Source organism: Pestalotiopsis fici, assembly GCF_000516985.1.
Source record: "Pestalotiopsis fici W106-1 unplaced genomic scaffold PFICI_Scf_1, whole genome shotgun sequence".
Lineage (NCBI taxonomy): Eukaryota > Fungi > Ascomycota > Sordariomycetes > Amphisphaeriales > Sporocadaceae > Pestalotiopsis > Pestalotiopsis fici.
Genome location: NW_006917091.1, coordinates 4,323,587 through 4,342,374, shown reverse-complemented (window position 1 = coordinate 4,342,374; position 18,788 = coordinate 4,323,587). Strand labels below are relative to the sequence as shown.

The 18,788-nt window shown below is 48.4% G+C and overlaps 5 protein-coding genes across 5 annotated transcripts; 3 read left to right on the top strand and 2 right to left on the bottom strand.

Annotated features, from left to right (window-relative positions):
- Positions 1-351: 351 nt before the first annotated feature.
- PFICI_01312 (Exosome complex exonuclease dis3) lies at positions 352-3,356 on the top strand (the record flags this gene model as incomplete). The annotated part of the gene is made up of 2 exons (XM_007829893.1): positions 352-541; positions 592-3,356. 2 exons carry the CDS (start codon positions 352-354, stop codon positions 3,354-3,356), a joined length of 2,955 nt encoding a protein of 984 aa, XP_007828084.1.
- A 683-nt stretch (positions 3,357-4,039) lies between these two features.
- Positions 4,040-5,319, bottom strand: PFICI_01311 (uncharacterized protein; the record flags this gene model as incomplete). Its single annotated transcript, XM_007829892.1, has 4 exons — positions 4,040-4,551; positions 4,637-4,755; positions 4,829-4,962; positions 5,065-5,319. The coding sequence occupies 4 exons, from the start codon at positions 5,317-5,319 to the stop codon at positions 4,040-4,042; spliced, it is 1,020 nt and encodes a 339-aa protein (XP_007828083.1).
- A 2,999-nt stretch (positions 5,320-8,318) lies between these two features.
- Positions 8,319-8,940, top strand: PFICI_01310 (uncharacterized protein; the record flags this gene model as incomplete). The annotated part of the gene is made up of 2 exons (XM_007829891.1): positions 8,319-8,805; positions 8,855-8,940. The coding sequence occupies 2 exons, from the start codon at positions 8,319-8,321 to the stop codon at positions 8,938-8,940; spliced, it is 573 nt and encodes a 190-aa protein (XP_007828082.1).
- A 3,600-nt stretch (positions 8,941-12,540) lies between these two features.
- On the bottom strand, positions 12,541-13,515 carry PFICI_01309 (uncharacterized protein; the record flags this gene model as incomplete). Its single annotated transcript, XM_007829890.1, has 1 exon — positions 12,541-13,515. One exon carries the CDS (start codon positions 13,513-13,515, stop codon positions 12,541-12,543), a length of 975 nt encoding a protein of 324 aa, XP_007828081.1.
- Positions 13,516-14,984: 1,469 nt separating this feature from the next.
- Positions 14,985-17,256, top strand: PFICI_01308 (uncharacterized protein; the record flags this gene model as incomplete). Its single annotated transcript, XM_007829889.1, has 2 exons — positions 14,985-15,441; positions 15,503-17,256. 2 exons carry the CDS (start codon positions 14,985-14,987, stop codon positions 17,254-17,256), a joined length of 2,211 nt encoding a protein of 736 aa, XP_007828080.1.
- Between the last annotated feature and the right edge of the window lie 1,532 nt (positions 17,257-18,788).

Genomic DNA, 18,788 nt, shown 5'->3' with positions numbered 1-18,788 from the left:
CCAAGGGACATGGAGTGTTACCCATGCACGGAACGCAGTGACCAACACCCACTATCGACTTCCCACCAGATCGCGGGGCAGCTTTTATTAGTGTATCGACTACGAGCTAGACAGGCATGGTAAGAGCCGATAACGATAAGGAAGCAGCCACTTAGGTTTAGCTCATAGCGGGGACTTTTTTTCAAAGTGGTTCCTAACCGTGGCGGCTCTGTTTGCCTTGGCGCGCCAGGGCCGTTTTTTTCATCATCAATCCCGAAAAGCTCATCCAACAAATTTCTGGCCTGGTGCTAAGACAGGCGTTCGAGACTCAACCTCCATTCACTGATCTATAGTGAAGCTGCTGCTGCGACAATGACCAGTCTCAAGCGGCCCACGGCCAGTGATAATGGCAATTTGAACCTGTCGAGCAAAGTCTACGTCAGATCAACCAAGAGTGGCAAGGTCCAAAAGATCGTTCGTGAGGTCTATCTCAGACAAGATATCCCCTGCTCATCGCAGGTGTGCTCAAAATGCCGAGCCCCGGCTAACGCGGCCGGCCAAGGTAAGTTCAGAAATACACAAGTGCTAAGATGAGGTCTAACACATGTATAGTGAGCCCTCCCGTGCTTTCGGATAAGCCAGCAGGAACCAAGGCTTTCCCTAATGGCCACTATTTGGTGCCGGACACAAATGCACTGCTCAATGCCATGGATCTGTTCGAGCAGAGCTCTGCGTTTTACGATGTGATTGTGCTCCAGACTGTGCTAGAAGAGCTCAGGAATCGATCACTACCGCTGTACAACCGGCTCATCAGTCTGACCAAGAGCGAGGACAAGCGCTTCTACGTTTTCTTCAACGAGTTCAGGCTAGAAACATACGTGGCCAGGGAGCAAGATGAAAGCGTCAACGACAGAAATGATCGGGCTGTGCGGAAAGCCGTGGAGTGGTACAACACCCATTTATCACACATCAAGAGCAAACGTGTTCCCACTGTGGTCATGCTCACGGACGACAGAGGCAACATCGAAAAGGCAAAGAAGGAGAATGTGCCTGCGACTACTTTGCGTAACTACGTCAGTGGACTGGAGGATGGCGAGAGGCTGCTGGACATGATCGCAGAGTCGCAGGAGAGAGGCGCTGCCCGCGACAAGAAGGCTGCCGACTTCCTCTACGCCGAGTACTTCAGCATGTCCAAAATGATGACTGGCGTTAAGAACGGCATGCTACATCAAGGAATTTTCAACGTATCACCTTACAACTATCTAGAGGGATCGATCAGGGTACCGGCTTTCCCAAAGGCCCTCCTCATCCTAGGCAGAGAGAACATCAACCGAGCCGTCGATGGCGATGTCGTTGTAGTCGAAGTTTTGCCAAAAGAACAGTGGAAGGAACCCTCGACAAAAATCATCGAGGAAGAAGCCGTCACCAAGAACGAAAACGCCGATGGCGATGAGGGCGAGGACCTAGTCACGGAGAAGGAGAGAAAGGCGCTCCAAGAGGAGGTGAAGAAGACACATTTGGCGAGCACCGAGGGACGGGCCCAGCCCACTGCCAAGGTTGTTGGTATCATAAAACGAAATTGGAGGCAATACGTTGGCCACATTGACCAAACCTCTGTCAGCTCATCTGCAAAGCAAGGACGAAAGCAAGAAACGGTCTTCTTGATCCCCATGGACAAGAAGATCCCAAAGATCAAGATACGTACAAGGCAAGTTGGCGAACTCTTAGGGAAGCGCGTCCTGGTCACCATTGACTCTTGGGATCGCGAATCTCGGCATCCCGTCGGCCATTTTGTCCGCTCCTTGGGCGAGCTTGAGACCAAGGCGGCCGAGACAGAGGCCTTGTTGCTCGAATACGATGTCCAATACCGTCCGTTCCCAAAGACGGTCTTGGACTGCTTACCAAAAGAGGGTCATGACTGGCGCGTGCCGACAAGTACCGACGATCCTGGTTGGAGAGGCCGCGAGGATCTCCGCGGTTTGCTCATCTGCAGTATCGATCCTATTGGCTGTCAAGACATTGATGACGCCTTACACGCTCGAGCCTTGCCGAACGGAAACTTCGAGGTTGGTGTTCACATTGCAGACGTCTCACATTTTGTCAAACCAAGCAATGCTATGGATCACGAGGCTAGTATTCGTGGCACCACTGTCTACTTGGTCGATAAGCGTATCGATATGTTGCCAATGTTGCTTGGAACGGACCTGTGTTCTTTGAAGCCATATGTTGAGCGCTTCGCCTTCTCGGTTCTGTGGGAGCTTAACCCGTCAGCGGATATCGTGAATGTTCGCTTTACCAAGTCAGTCATCAAGTCTCGCGAGGCATTCAGCTACGAGCAGGCACAGCTACGTATCGACGATGCTTCGCAGCAGGATGACTTGACAAACAGCATGCGCGCCCTCCTCATGCTCTCGAAAAAGCTGAAGCAAAAGCGCATGGATGCAGGAGCGCTGAGCTTGTCGTCTCCTGAGGTCAAGGTGCAGATGGAGTCGGAGACGTCGGACCCAATCGACGTCAAGACAAAGGAGCTCCTCGACACAAACTCACTTGTTGAAGAATTCATGTTGCTCGCCAACATCAGTGTAGCAGGCAAGATCTACGATGCCTTCCCTCAGACGGCCATTTTGCGACGCCATGCAGCACCGCCCAAGACAAATTTTGATGAGCTGGCCAACCAACTCAAGGTCAAGCGTAATCTCGAGCTACGCGTTGATTCGTCTCGGGCACTAGCCGACTCACTGGATGGATGTACTGACACCAACGAACCATTTTTCAACAACCTCATTCGTATCATGGCGACCCGCTGCATGATGAGTGCTGAATATTTCTGCGCCGGAACACAGGCCTACCCAGAGTTCCGCCACTATGGTCTCGCTTCAGAAATCTACACTCACTTCACATCGCCCATCCGTCGCTATGCCGATCTGGTAGCTCATCGTCAACTGGCTGCTGCCATTGACTATGAGCCCATGCACCCCGCCGTGCGATCCCGTGGCAAACTCGAGGCTGTGTGCAAAAACATCAATGTGCGTCATCGCAACGCGCAGCTCGCCGGCCGCGCTTCTATTGCCTACTATGTTGGGCAGGCACTCAAGGGCAGGGTGGCCGAGGAGGAAGGATTCGTCATGAAGATCTTTAGCAACGGATTCGTCGTCCTTGTACCAAAGTTTGGTATCGAGAGTCTGATTCGCTTGAGAGACTTGGCAGAACCGGAACCAGATAGTGTCTATGATGCCGAGACCTATACACTGAAGTTGACTGGCAGCCGAGACTTGACGGTCGACTTATTCCAAAAGGTCATTGTCAGAATCAGTGATGCAAAGGACGAGGCTACTGGAAAGCGTGGCGCCAAGATGGAGTTGGTGAGAACTGTTTGAAGGGACAGCATGCACCGACTTGTACAAACATATTGGCCACAGGTGGGTCGGAAATGACATGAATGATAGATAGATGGACTGTCGAGATCATAGACAGCAATAAAGACACTTCGAAATCCGAGTACCCAGAAGGCTTGTGACTACCAGCTTCCATTCTGTAGTATCTGGATTGTACCAATCTCGGTGAGTTGCGTGTATCTAGTTTTGTCATTACACGGCAATAGGCTTGAAAAAATGTTCAGCACATCTAAACAAATGCCAATGTGGAAACACCTTAAATTGTCTCTCCTAAGTTGTATGCATCGTATGCCAGCCTCATCAATGATGAATAGTGCTCTTCTGATAGCTTTATATCACTGCTGGGTAACGTATGTCAATCAGCTGCTGTTGCTGCCCAATTGCCATATTTTTCTCAGAGATAATCATGCGCTTGCTTCCCTAAGTATGGCCCTTTCCCGCCATATCGATGGCTCGTAGTCTCGATCTTGCAATCGTTGTCCCGAATCGCTCATGGCATGCGGCGGACGTGCGAACCTACGTTATCGCCAAAATGCACCATGCCTGAAGACTAAAGTGATAGCAATGCAGATTTCACTCTTTGTGTGTTGGACTTGAACACGTCCCCAACAGGACGCTCAGGATCCTCGGAAAACTCCGTCACTCGCTTGAACATGGATGCGTCCTTACGAGTCGCTGTCCTCGCCGTTATCCAGGGCCTCATCCTCGCCATTCTGCTCCTCGCGCTCTTCGAGGGCATCCTGCATCTCATCATCATCCTGTGCGCCCTCTTCCTCCTCATCGTCCTCTTCCTCGTCCACATCATCGCCGGGCTCGTCCTCGTCATCCTCGTCAACGTGGTCCGACTCGGACTCGGCATCCTGGTACTCCTGCGTAGTATCCGCGTCGGCACCGGCCATGGCGCTGTCGTCGGCGCACCCCGGCTGGCCGCCGCCGCCGCCCGTGGCCGTGGTGGCAGCAGCTGCCGACATGCGCTGCTTCTTGATGGACCGCGACGTATCGATGCCCGCGGCGGCGGCCGGGTCCTCGATAAAGGTTGTCCCTGGCGGGCCGGTGGCCTCGGGAACGCGAGGCTCGCGCAAAGGACCATTTGTCTCGACATAGGGTACCCCCTTCTTGGCAGCCGCGACTTTGCGCCGGTAGGTGTTTCGTTTCGAGGACTGGATCTCGTTGAATTCTATAAGGCGATTCAAGTCTCTGCGTCAGCATCAAGACCAGCAACTGGGCATTGAATTGGGAGGGCAGAGTAGAGAGGTGCATACTTTTGAACTCCTGCTGTACCAATTCCTTGAACTCGGGGTATTCAATATCATCGAGGGCATCAAAGACGTCGGGCGGCATTATAGTCTTTTTATTCGAGTTTTGCGTTCGCTCATTTGCGCTGTTCCGACGTGCAACAGATGGTAATTAGCAATTACATCTTTCTCGCGTCTCTGATCTCTGAATGTACTTACGCATTTGCGAGGTGATTTATGAATACCGTCGCCGCCTTGGTCATGGCCAGTATGGCATTAGCCTGGATTTGAGTGTTTGGCGGCAGGACGCCTTTGGCCAGCCTCGTGATGATAGACTTGGGTAGATTCAGGTCCTATAAGTGATCATATTCCCCGTGTCAGCACGCCCAGCTCTGCACGGTAACGAATCGCTCCCAAAAGGGAAGAGCCGCTGCCGAATACACACAAGCACACACCTCGATCGCCGTTGCGTCCTTGTCCTTCTTGTCGCTATGCGGTGCCGCCTCGCTGGCGCGTTCCATTTCGATATCTGGGGTTTCTGCTACCGCCGTCTTGGCTGTCGTCGATGCTGGCGGGACAGTTGTTGAGTCTGCTGCGGTTGCGGAAATCGGCGAGGGCTCGGCTGTAGGCGTGGCATCGCCTTCTACGAGCGCGAATCTAGCCATTGAGACGTCACTGCGGCGCGATGTATCGATTTTACGCGGCGGCATGGTTTTGGACCGGGGCAGTGAATTCAGTCGCGAGGGTGCAGGTACAAGTCGGACTGGGGATGCGTGGAGCGAAGCACCAGATGGGGCAATGAAGTTGTAATGAGGCCAATCACGATTCAGAGGATCAAGCAGGGGTTCCCAGTGTAAGCCGATGAAAAAAGGTCGTTGCTCCGCGAGATGGCTACAATTTCCTACGGCAAGTCAAAGGAATATGTGATGGGCTTTGGGTCGTTGTTGGATTATTTTCTTGGGTACGGCTCGAGCCAGTAGCCTATCAGAGGCAACTGTATGGGTTTGAGTGGTACCCAGATGCCCCGCCGACGCGCCCACGGTCCCTGTAAACGCGTAAATTAGGTGCACGTAGAAGGAAGGATGCACTCGAACACGATACAAAAAAGGAAATCCTCAACCTTGCTCAAGTAGTCAAAAAGGAGCTTTCCGAATTGTTGCACTAGCCGCGAATCGAACGCGGGGCCCATCGATGGCAACGATGGATTTTACCACTAAACCACTAGTGCTTGGATGGACAAAATGTTTCTTATTATCTAATATAGTGCTGTAATCATCTGCACTTTTGCGATAATCTATACTCGCTTCTGGACAGTACTTGGTGACACTTGCTGCTAATAAATGTATGCAGCGTTTCCGTTCTGTTATCCCACAGGTTCGCTCGAAAGAGATACGGAAACTGGTTTTTTTTTTCACTAAAGCATTATGTTCAGGTTTAGAAACTAGATAGGAAGGAGATGAAAGGCCTTGCAGCAGTCCCAATCACCTTATAATTTAATAGCAAAGATCGACCACTCTTGAAATCCAAAAATGGCTTTGCTAAATCGAAATACATATATTCAACACTTCGCTTCCTAATTCACTGTATTTTCTACTTTCCGCTTACTTTTCTACATCCGCCCTGCCTTTTCAATAAAATCTCTTCATTATGATCCTTAATTAGAAAACATCCACAAACAAGGCTTTAGAGGCTGTCGTCTGCAGGTTCACAGGCTCTGATATCGTGATCAGGCCCAGCCAATTATATAAGCCCAGGGTCGACAAAGGTTAAAAGATCCAACAACCGACAGCTTTCCTAAGCAATTAGTTGTGATGCTTTGCTCCTTGAGAAGAAAATACACACGTCATACTCACTGCCGGTCTTATGACACAGTTATGTTGCTCGCGGCATGCAATAGCTCAATGTAATTTAGGATACTATATCAAGTACAAGTGGGATTGTGCATGCTGGAAAGCTCAGGAAGGCCCACTCTTAGTTAGGTCTTTTCCCGTAATGTCTTCGAATGAGGCTATATGTACAATCCTATCAATAGTCTTAACAATCAAGGGCTGCACGATGCGCGCCACAAATTGAGATCGAGGTGTGAGCGATCGTCAAAGGGTCGTTCTGGTCGAACAGCCAGTCGTGCACCAAAGAAGCACATCGAGCTCGGGAACTTGGCGTCGCAGCAGCTGTAGCTAGTTGGAGACCTCACGATATCTAGGCAAACATAAAAGGCGAGCCTGTCGTACTTTGTCCGATGTACTGGCCAAGCTTAAAAGTCCCTTGACGCCGGCCAAGCCCATATAGAAATCAGAGTCTGTAATGAATCTAAGAGCTGGCTTCAATACACGAATTGAAATGTGCCCGTCTTGTGCCCGCCTGAACCACGATTATAATGGTCTTCCTGAGGGCTATTCCGCACTGGCGTATCTTTGTACGGAAGTCGTTGACTCAGGCTGAGCTGGCAAAATCTGTGATGATCAATCCACATGATAACGCTCGCTCAGCTGACAGTCTTTGCGTCCTCACTGGCGGAGCATATGGCTCTTACCCGTTAGGGCCAGGGATGATGCTCAAACAAGGACGAGAATCACGGCTTTTACTAAGGGTTCTGGCAAGCAAACGGTACTCAGGGACATTTGGGTTGGTGGACGATGTTTTGAGCGACATCCGTATCGCCTTTGCGAAAACTATTCGCAGCGGCAGGAGACGTCGGCGTAACCAAAACTCTTCCCAGCAGCGGCCCCGGCGCAAGCCATGGTGGCCTAATTCGAAACCTAGCACATTAGGAATTCCTACATTCTATTGAAGTGCTGTATACCTGCATGATCCTACACTGCTGCTCCCACTAGATAGCATCCGACATCCTGTGGATCTCGCGCTTCAGTTGTTCCTCGATTCTGCTGTTGGAAGTGAACCCGAATTTCTCCAGAGCTTTCCCCCCAAGCAGCGTGTTGATCGCGGTTGGTTGCTGAAGATTTCAGCGATTGGTTGCACCACGCATGCCTCATCCCTCGATGTTGACATGTACTTATCGAAATGAGCGTCCATATGAGCACTAGGCTGCATTCACTGCTCTGGTCAATACGATCATTGATCTTTCACTGGCACACAAGCGCAACTCCTGGCATTTCGAGCCTCTGGGTCGAGTCGAAGGTTTCCGCAGAATCTGTGTATCTGTGCCGCTGTGCAGAAATGTTCTCAATTCCTGATCGCCTGGGTTACGCATGTTTGTGTGCAGGATAGACTCGAAAATTCAGACTGACTGATGCATATGGCTAACCAGAAACTACGCAGTCAGCTTTGAGCCGACCGGGAAATCTTGAGGTCTACTATCTATTCGCCGCGTATGAGTGACTAGCAGTAATACGGAATCCGACGTGGGCGGTATAAATGCTTCGGGCATGCGAGTCGTCTGCCAAGCATAATTACTCCCTTGTAGCTGAACTGGAGACCTAGTGCAGTGGAAGTAAAGTAGGCTCGGATTCGTATTGCTCTTCACATCGATCCAATCAGGCTTCAAGAGTCCAAACCTAGATGGAGACTGGGATTGGCGGCGCAGCCTTGCTGGACCAGAGTAGCGCTACGTCGACAATGTAAGCCTCAATATGTTGACTCGATCAATCTTACAGTTTGTTCTCCTCGAATGACGTGATACATTGCGTCGAATTCTCGTGGGCCCGCTGGTATCGACTTAGGAGTAGCTCAAGATGTCGCCAACGAAAGCATGATTGCAGATGTGGCCAATCCAGAAAATTCCATCGTCCTCAACAACAACTGGTCGATCCCCATTCCATCATATCAAGGAAATTATGGAGTTCACTACGCTGTTCAGGCTGTTCGAGCCACTTCTGCACTACAAACCCAGACTCTCGCTCTCTATCCTGACCATCCATCTATGGTTGGTTCTGGTTTGGATTCAAGCACCTCATTACTTCTCACCTTCTCAGGGAAGCCTCCAGTCCTGGAGACTGGGTTCTGGAACATATGTGCCTACAACGCAGAGTTGGATCTCATAGCCAACCCTCTGGATAGATATGGCATCGGGAGCCGAGTTTTCAACATGACGTATGCCAATGGTGAGAACGTGTATGGACCGAACGCAAGTGCTGGAGACGGAGTATTCCAGATTCTAGTTCAGGACAAGGCATATCCTCCCCCGACCAACTGGACTGGAAACTGGCTGCCAGTTGAGGATGGATTCTCGCTATCATGTAAGTTACAAGCACCACTTACCACGAAATAGTCATTAATTTGTCACAGTCCGCATTTACGGTCCCTCTGAAGTCCTCAAAGATGGGTCCTACGTTTGGCCAAATGTCAAGAGAATCCCAATCCTCAGCGTGTAGTTCACGTGATGACCCCAAGAGACCAAAGAGGCTTCGCTATTAGAAGCCCCACTGTTTGTGGTCATCGAGAGGACAGGGTGCTTAGACTCTTCCCCGGTTATATACGAGCTTTTATGTATAGTGCTAGTAAGCTGATGGGACCCCTTATCCTATACTGCAATCGGCCAATTATATCTCCATCACAATTCGCTTTGGTCTTGTCGAGTTGAAATTCGGAACAGAAATCATGGCGAGCAAGCTGCATGAAAAAACGAACCAATATGGCAAAAGATTGTGCCGCGTATGATAGAATATCAAGCATGTCGCCTTTGACTCAATAATTTATTATTTCAGAATTTCTTCTTTTAATCATTATTATCGCCTCAAATGATGCCTTGATATTAGATTCTCAACTAATTCGATATGAATGGCAAGTAAGGGAAGTGGTGCTCAATGTTATCCGCCTCTGATCAGGTGCAGGCTTATTAGGTGGGGGCGTTTTGGGACAAACTCCGGGAGCTCACATTACTAGTCAACACCACTTACACGGAGAGGATTCTGCGGTGTGACTATTTCGAAGACCCCTGACCTGGTATGGCATGAAATGATGGTGCTGCTGCGGTCCCGTCTATACCGGTGGGGGTAATTGAACGTAAATTAATGGCTTGGCAACACAGCCCTCGGATTCGGATTCTGGTTTTGTTCGAGTCATGCCCATCTTCCATACTTGGACATCGCGACCCGACTTACGATATCCGTGGCTGTGCCAGGAATTAATGAAAAGGCCTCGCATTCCCACGTCGGGTTCGCTTTCATTTTCAAAAACCAAATCAATAAACGGCGCATCAGCACAACGGCAGGGACAACATTTGCTCCAATAATGGCTCGTATCGGCCACAAGAAATCTCGCAATGGCTGCATGCAATGCAAAAAACGTCATGTTAAGGTACCTAGTTATCCCGAAAGCCTGCGTGGCGACAATTCTCCGTCCATGCTCCTTCTAACACCATGGTTTGGGCAGTGCGACGAACAAGTCCCCTGCGGAGCCTGCAAACGACATCTTGTTACCTGCAGTCTTGGGGCATTACCCTCCCCGGATTCAGTCGCACCATCAATAGAGCAAAGAAGCAAAACTACTGGCGAGCAGGTCGTTAGTATCGGTCTGTCTAACGCGCCACAGCTTGCAACCGCTTATTTGTCTTGTTCGCAAATCTCGTCCCAGCTTGATGCAACGTTTCACAATAAAATATCTCGTCCATATCCTGATCTCAATATGCTGGGGAGCTGGATCTCGCATACACAACTCATACACCACTATACTAACACGGCATACCGAACCTTGTCCTTTTCCAGCGAGGTCGTCGAAACTTTGCAATCCGAAGTACCTCAGGAAGCCTTCTTAAATCCCTTTCTTCTACACGAAATTTTAGCCTTCTCGGGATTTCACATGGCATTTTTACAGACAGAAAGACGTTACGAGTATCTTTTACAGGCGTCTTATCATCAGAGCCTTGCTATTCGGGGGACCAGGGATGCACTAAAGGCAATGGATGCTGATAACTGTCATTCACTTTACGCAACGTCTATCTTCCTGATCATTAATGCGTTTGCGGCCTTTCCCATCTGCGGAAGGTCCCTTGGATGCACTGCCCCCATTCAGATGATGGTTGAGATTTTCACCCTGGTGAGTGGAACGGGTATAATTATAAGATCATGGGAGAAGGCTATTAGGAATGGCCCATTGAAGGGTTTATTTATGCAATGCGCGCATCACGAGTCCGCTTTGGCCCATCTGAGATTACTTCTGCGGCAGTTGCCTAAACTTAAGGACGGGATTTTAAATGCAACAAGCCTGTCAGTAGAGGAGGCGACGACTATCGGGTCATCGATCGATGCACTCGAAGTCTGTGTGGTAACCGCTAGTAGGAGCCGAATGCTTGCTGCGCCAGCTGAAGTCAGAGCCATATTCATTTGGCCGATGCTCATATCGCCTGAATACGTGGACATGCTCCGACAGCGTAGGCCTCCGGCTCTCGCAGTTCTTGCACACTACGCGGTATTGATTTCAATGGCCGAAGAAAGATGTTGGTTCTTGCAGACCTGGGGTCAAGCACTGCTTCACGAGCTAACGAATGTGCTCGGAAAACATGTTGATGGACAGATGATTATCTGGCCGAGACAATTTATAGCTAGCCTTACAGCCAGCAGATTTGGGCAAGAGACATCCTGATCAATATCGTTTATTGTATCCGCATCCGAAAAATTAGAGTCTGTAATGAATCCAAGAGCTGACTTCGATACACGACTTGAAATGTGCCGGCCGTGTGCCCGCCTAAACAACGATTATGTCGCCGAGACCTTCTGTCAGAAATTTAGCAAGTTAGAATAGCCTTCTCATATTTGCGACTGTTCATATCATACGAACCAAACGGGATGCGACTGTGCACTGACGTTCCTAATCTCACTCAGCGTCATGTCACGACGCGAAGATTTCTGCTCAGCCCTGATCGGATAAACTCCTGACTTTGAATCTGAGCGTTTACCAATCAAAAGATCCAGGCATTCTATCGGTAATTTTCCCATCTCTTGGTGTCGTTGTGGCTGTGGAGGACTCTGAAGTTAAGGCAGTCTCTGCGTTGCCAAGACATGCCCGGTACTCGGCGCATTCCTTCCAGACCTTCAATTCTTCGCGATATAAATCCATGATGCATGGATTGCAACTGCTTCCGCAACATTCACCGGCTGGCGGTTTTACGGGCTTTTCGTCGCCCATCGCCGCCTGTAACAGTGCTTTTTCGCGGACTGGGGCAAGTCGCGATTTTAGAAGCCGGGCCAAAGTTGGAGAATGCTGTCTGGCCTCCGCGGCGGTGTTACTCCCGGCCATAGCACCGGCACTTTAGTCGTTGTGATTACTTTGCGCAGCTTTTCGAATTTGCAATAAATGTATACATTGAACGCGTGTGATAAATTGTGTTTTCCTATCCCGCTCCCTATTCATATTAGCGGCCGCCAAAAATGGCTCATGGTCGCTAGCGCTTCAGCAATACGTTTTCGGGTATTATAGGGATTATTTCAGTAAACCCCCCCGGTCGCCTCTTCTGAACTTGTAGCTTACCGAGTCTCTTCTTTAGTAGCGGTGGCTCGGATCTGGCAATGAAATACACTAGTAAAGCTCTGAATAATTGAAGTTATCGAACCACTTGGCTAACAAATATGTATTGTAAGCTCTGCACGATCTCTGCGCCAATAACCAAAAAGGTCGCACAGTATAGCGACCTCGACTCCGCCTGGCGTTCAGGGAACTACTTTGAGCACAAGATAGTTCCTCGGCCCCACTTTCCCCTGGCAGAAGTCTTGACATGTTCACGAAACGGATATTGGATAGCATGGTCGGCAACAGCAGCTCCAAGTACCTAGAGCGAGTATCCATTTCATCAGCCAATTCCCTGGATACTGTAGTGTACTCCCTACGACTATTGTGGACGAAACTTGGAGCAGCAATATGATCTCTTTGACACCGGTGGCTCATAGACTAGTGCCGCGTTTTTATTGGTGCTTTGTTCTTAGATTATTTGCTAATACATCTACATGATTGACGCCGCTTAAGCGGCATTCTCTTTTTCAAAGGCAATATTGCGCACCGCTAACAGCGTTAAAAATACCAAGTTCGATAAAGGTCTCGTAATTCCAATAATCCTCTTGTGTGCCTTGACCAACAACGGCCGCGGTACCCGAGAATTTCGCCGTCCAGTAAGCACTGCCGTGGTCGTATTTGGCAAACGCATATAAACCAGTGTTCAAGTTCTTGGCGCGGTTGACAAACAAGTTGTTGCTGGCGGTTTGAATTGACCATTCGCCAATCCAGACTGGGAATTTCCCATCACCGGCAGAAGCCTTAGCATCAGAACATATGTCGGTTGATACCGTATCTGAGTCAGTCGGTCTGCCAGCAAAGTAGTAGTTATGGACATCGAATACGAGATTTTCCGAAGCCGTGAAATCCGGTGACCAGTATGGTTCTCCTTTGAAGCTACCTTGAAACATTGTCGGTATGTTTTCATTTACTGCTGTGACTCTCGATAACACGCCCTGGATATACTGTAGGACCCAAGCAGCGCCCTCCTCGGACAAGGCAGCGGGAGTACCCAATGCAGTAATGTCGGGGTTGTCTACAGGTTCGTTTATAGGCTCGAGGGTGAAAGATTGTGGGAAGCCAGAGTTCTGGATAAATGATATAGCGGCATCCACAGCTTGAAAAGAGTAGTCCAGAGCTGTGGCGTTATTGAACCACCCATAGTGACCGTCGGCTTCACCAAACGTCATGCCATTGACACCTCCTGGCAGAGAATATATATCAACCACTATATGCATACTGTATTTGTTGATTGCGTACGTGGCGATATTTTTCAGGAAAGCCTGTTGGTTGCCAGAGTAAAGCTGAGAACCAGGAACATCGACCCAGGCTGCGTACGTAGTGGGAATACGCAGAATAGTCAAACCCGCGCAGGCGAGCTCATCGATATCAGAAGTCGTGATAAAGGTGGCATAGCGTCTTTCGAGAACTGGACCACATTGACTTCCAAGATGAGCACACATGTCCCATTCGTCAGTGGTATTGCCTCCGTATTGACTCCCAAGGCTGTAAAGTTGCGCCAATTTACGTAGCTACTTGTAGGAACAGACACGACGGAAGAAAGATAGCAAACAAGTACAGCTAGGGCTGAGAAAAACATGGTGTCAGAGTTGGTATTCGAATGTAGAGTGGAAAGTGTCTGTTTGCCAGATATTGATCACAAGTGTTAGAGCATTGCCCTTTTATAGTATTTTCGACGATCTCCAGCATGTACACTACTATTATTGCGGCAACGAAGTGGAGTTGCAAATACTGGTGATCGTAATATTTTTCCCCGGCAGCACCTTCGCCGAGTGATTGTATTCCGTCACTTGTGCAACACTCAACATCCGGAACCCCACGGGGAAATGCAGCAAGGGTTAAGCAGCGTCGACATCAAGTACACCAACCCACCTTTCCGTTGCTAATATTATACTGCCTCACATACAAAGTAAAATGTTCGCTACTCCACATTCCGATCGGCATATTTTGCTTGCTTGAACTTTAGCGTAATGATTCGAATGAGTCTCGATCACTCAAGCAAGAAGTTGGGCGAGATTCGCAAAAGTCCAGAGCTCATTAAGCTTTCCCACGAATTACATGCGAGATTCGCAATAATGCACTAATCTAGGTTAGTGAGTGGGCGGCTTGAACGTCTTAGCGAGCCGACACGCCTAAGGACTCTTCATCATGCCTCCCGTTCGATAAGAAAGAAGTATGCTTCTCATTGTACCTACGAAACAGATGATAGGCAAATCTAAATGGGCTACTATACTTCTAAGCTAGTTCTAGATTTATTACGAGATAGTCAGCGATGCGCCACAACGGGAAGGGCTTATTGAGTCTGTTTGTTCAGACATTCTTTTCGTAGATGTAGAACGTCTTTGATTTTATTCTTTATTTTAGAGACAGACTGGTCGTATCAGTCAACCTTACTGTAATCGATTTCACGCGACTCTAATTGCATCATAAATGCAAAAGCTATATAAAGCGATTATGATTGATCAATGTCCCTTTAGGACGAAACTTAAAGCAGCAATAAGATCTCTTGGGCACGGGCAGTATCTATTCGCTGTACCAAAAATGCTCAAGGTGTTTGCTGTCCTTTCAATGTCTCCTTCTCCTTTTGGAGCCGAACAGCGTAGTCTTCTGCCCATATAGCTGAAGGAAATTTTTAATGCCACCGCAGTGAGGCATTCGACGGGACCAATTGCCTTGAGATGCAAAGTGCAGTGGCGCAAATAGCATGTGCACAATCGAGCCCAACCTCTTGTTCCCAGTCCGGATTGCAGTGAAAGTACTGAAAACGCCACAGCTGCAAACAACCCCTCACCCTTAGCCAATGATAGAACGACACTAAAGCGAGAATCTCTATGGCAGGAGTAAGCAGAAGGAAGACTTTGTCGATTTAATCTTGTCCTTGAACTTTTCCCGTATTTGCGCAAATGTTACCATGTCCAATGAACCCTCGATCAATACAGGCGCCAGCGTGCAGCTGTGTACGAACTGCGAGAAGATAGCGCTGAAGGACGACTGCCCCGCTTTCCAAGTAGTCCATGATGAGCATGGCAAACCACATCATGTGTTCACAGCGCCCGATACGTGGATGGAGACTGATTTTCAAGGCGAAGATAAATTTCCAGACCTCCCCGGGTTGCTTGAGTCTTCGCTTCAGGGCTGCACGTTCTGCGCGTTTTTCAAAGAGATTCTGAGTTCCGATCAAGCCCTCGCAGTATTCAACCGTGATATTCACCCAGCACCACTCGATTCCCCGATCCCGATACGATATCAGGTTTCGTTTGCCTGGAACTGCACCAACACCAATGAAGACCAATATCTCGTGCTACAGGCTTCTTTCCCCTCTGAGAATGTTAACCTCGATTTGTTTTGTACTATTCAAGCCTTAGATGGTACGAAATTTAAGCTGTTTGTTATGAAAGATCCCCTTGCAAATTTACTAACCTTTCGCAGAGTGCAGGGAATTGGCGAGCTGGCTAAGCTTAAGTGCACCAACACATGATTCATACGCAAATCAAGAGACTGTTGAATGGATGAGATCGAGGCTAGATCACTGCTGCGAGAATCATAGTTGTGGTGCAGATCTATTGGAGCGCGAATATTTGCCAGATAGATTGCTCGACGTTCAGAAGGATATCCCCAAACTCGTACTTCGTGACGATATAACTGTATCCTGCCAGAAAACACCCAACTATCTAGCTCTGAGCTACTGTTGGGGAACGAACGAAGATGCATCTCATCAACCCAAACTCACAAAAGATACACTCCAGCAGTTTCAGACTGGGATAGACGAGCAGCATCTTTCTGTTGTTCATCGAGACGCAGTATTTGTTGCAAAAGCTTTGTCTATCCCTTACCTTTGGATCGATTCGCTTTGCATTTTGCAGGACGACGATGACCGCATCGACTGGCAACGCCAATGCGAGCAGATGGATAAGATTTATGGTTGTGCACATGTCACACTGCTTGCAGCCGCTTCAGGCTCTTGTCGCCAGAGCTTCCTTCGACGATCACATGGCGTGCAAACTATCATACCATTTCGATCTGCTATACAATCAACTCAAAACGGCTTACTTCATATTGAGTTGAGAAAGGTGACCACAGTGCCCACAGATAACGGAAAAATCCAAACCTTGTTTGATGACATATTCTTTTCTCGCCTGTCAAGGAGGGGATGGGCTTACCAAGAGAGAATTCTGTCCCGACGCAAGATTCTCTTTGGAGAGTGGAATTTCCACTACATGTGCCCAACTGCTAATCAATCACTGAAAGGATCAGAAAGAATGGGGCCTTATGAGAGATCCCCAGGGCAAATCAAACAACAACTGTCAAAAGGGTATAATTACGGGGAATGGGTCGAGATCTTTGAACTGGCATCTATGTTCGGCGGTCAATCATTCACATATCCTGAAGACATCTTACCAGCTCTATCTGGTCTAGCTCGACTAGTTCAAAATGATGCACACGATGTGTACCTCGCCGGACATTGGGCCCAGGATTTATTTCGAAGCTTAGCCTGGAGACGACCTCTCTTAACACATACACCAAAAGAAGTACATTTTCGGAGGACGTTCGGGCCTGGGCCCTATACAGTACCATCATGGAGCATTCTGTATAAAGTGTTTGGCGATCTAGACAACCCGTACCAAACAGGCCCTAGTGATGTAAAATCCGAAATGGAATCTTGTGTTGGACAAGTCGCCTTAGTTGGAACAGATCCATTTGGTGCCATCAAGAATGCACATCTCGAAATTCGAAGTCGCTGTTTCCAAAACCGGATCGATCAGTCAATTGCCATCAAGCAAATTTTGTATGCCACGTGGAAAAATAGATGGAGCGTGGTCATTGATTGGGACAGTCGCCGGTTCTATTGTGGCATATGCCTTGATTATCATCTACGAGTAGCAGACATCAACCAAAATCCGAAAATGTGGCGATGGGTACTTTTGGGGAGTGTCCAAATACAGACGATATTGAACACTCAGACTACCAGCACAGACAACGACGGGGAGCCGGAAAGGTATCCATATGGCCTGTTGTTACTTCAAGTCCCTGACCGACGAGAGTGGTACCGTGCTGGCGTTTTCGAACCAAATGTCGCAGGTTTCAAGAAGGAACTCGAGCTAGCAGGTGATCCTGAGTTGGAGCTTATGACACTTGGCGTCTTCAAAGAGATGTCTGAGATTGAGACTATCACTGTAATATAGGATTGCTGCTACGAATGCTGGAATCATTGACTCAAGTCGTATGACTAATACACAAAACTCTTGTTTTCATATGTTGTTTAACTCACGAATCATCGGCCTGATCAACATCCATTTTTATAATGAAGTTGCTTGCGGGTTCAGTTGCAGCAGCGCCTAGCTAGTGGGTTAATTAGGAAGCTAGGTCAGGTTACCCGTGTCCAGATAGGGAGCTTCCCTGCCCTAAAGCCCGGCCGCTAGGGTATTCGCTATGCACTACTATCATGTACCTCCTAGGTCTGGACTAACTCTAGAGCAGCGATAGGGTGGTTTCTACTATACTCCTACATACCAACTCCCTGATTAGTGCATGTGCTGCGGGAGAATTCTAGGACTTGTTTTTCGAAAACACTGCGGGCGACTCAGGACTAGCAAAGAAGATATACATCTTTTCTCAACGGCACTGCATTAGTTTGAGATGATATACGCACTCTAACTTTGGCCAAGACCTGCTGAAATCTACGTGCGGTCGCTTTTGAGAAAGCTTTAGGCGGAAACAAACACTCTCAGCTCGCGATTAGGGCTGAAGTCATTGATCGTGCACAAAGAAAGAAACCCGAGCCGTGCAAAGATTGGGTCGACCAAGGTAGGAATTTACCCTTGAGCAAATAATCGAGCGGGTTTAATTAAACTCAATTGAATACTGGCTGGCTGGCTGGCTAGAATCAGCAACTCCGCGGAGGCCAAGATACACCAAGTTATTGTACCATCATGCGTCCATAAGTTTTACGGCCACGAGGCTCTGGCCATCGGGAATATACCAACCAAAAATGTAGACTGCGCCTGGAAGAGGGCCGCGTCGGTGAGTGCGGCTCAGCGATGTTCCTTCATTTCCATATACCGCTCTTGGCAGCGGGTTCCCGAAGCATGACGCCTTCTCCCCGTAATTACAGGCAATGATATCAAGGGCGACTTCTACATGCACATCTGGTGTCGTGAAGAAGAAAATGAGTATGGTAGAAGCGTGTATGAATAAGGATCTGGAAAGCTTGTAGAACAAGGTATGAACTTGGTAATTTGCAATAAAATGAATAGGCGTGATGATCGACTATGCTATGGATTTGTATTCTAAGAAAGAAAAAAAGAGAACGTGCTTCACTAATACCAGTCTTTAAGCCGTCATCCAGTCTGCCGTCATGTTTCTTGGCGTGAAATGGAAGGTTTTACACAATTGGTATCTTTAGTGAGTCTCGAGCCGTTGGTGGCTGAAGTGGCCATATACATTTGCCTTAATAAACCCAAACATGGGAATTGAACGTCAGATGATCACTTCCAAGAATGAAGAGTAAGAGATCTCACGTAACCGTGATGAGATTATAATCTTGTCTTGAAAATAATGTCTCGTGACGGAAGCGCAGCATCCTTAATATCAAAATCCCGATATTGGTCGCGTGAGGCTTACGCTGATTGACCCGCTCCCCGGCTACCATTACTGTGAATGCAACATAATATATATATATATATATATATATATATATATATATATATATATATAT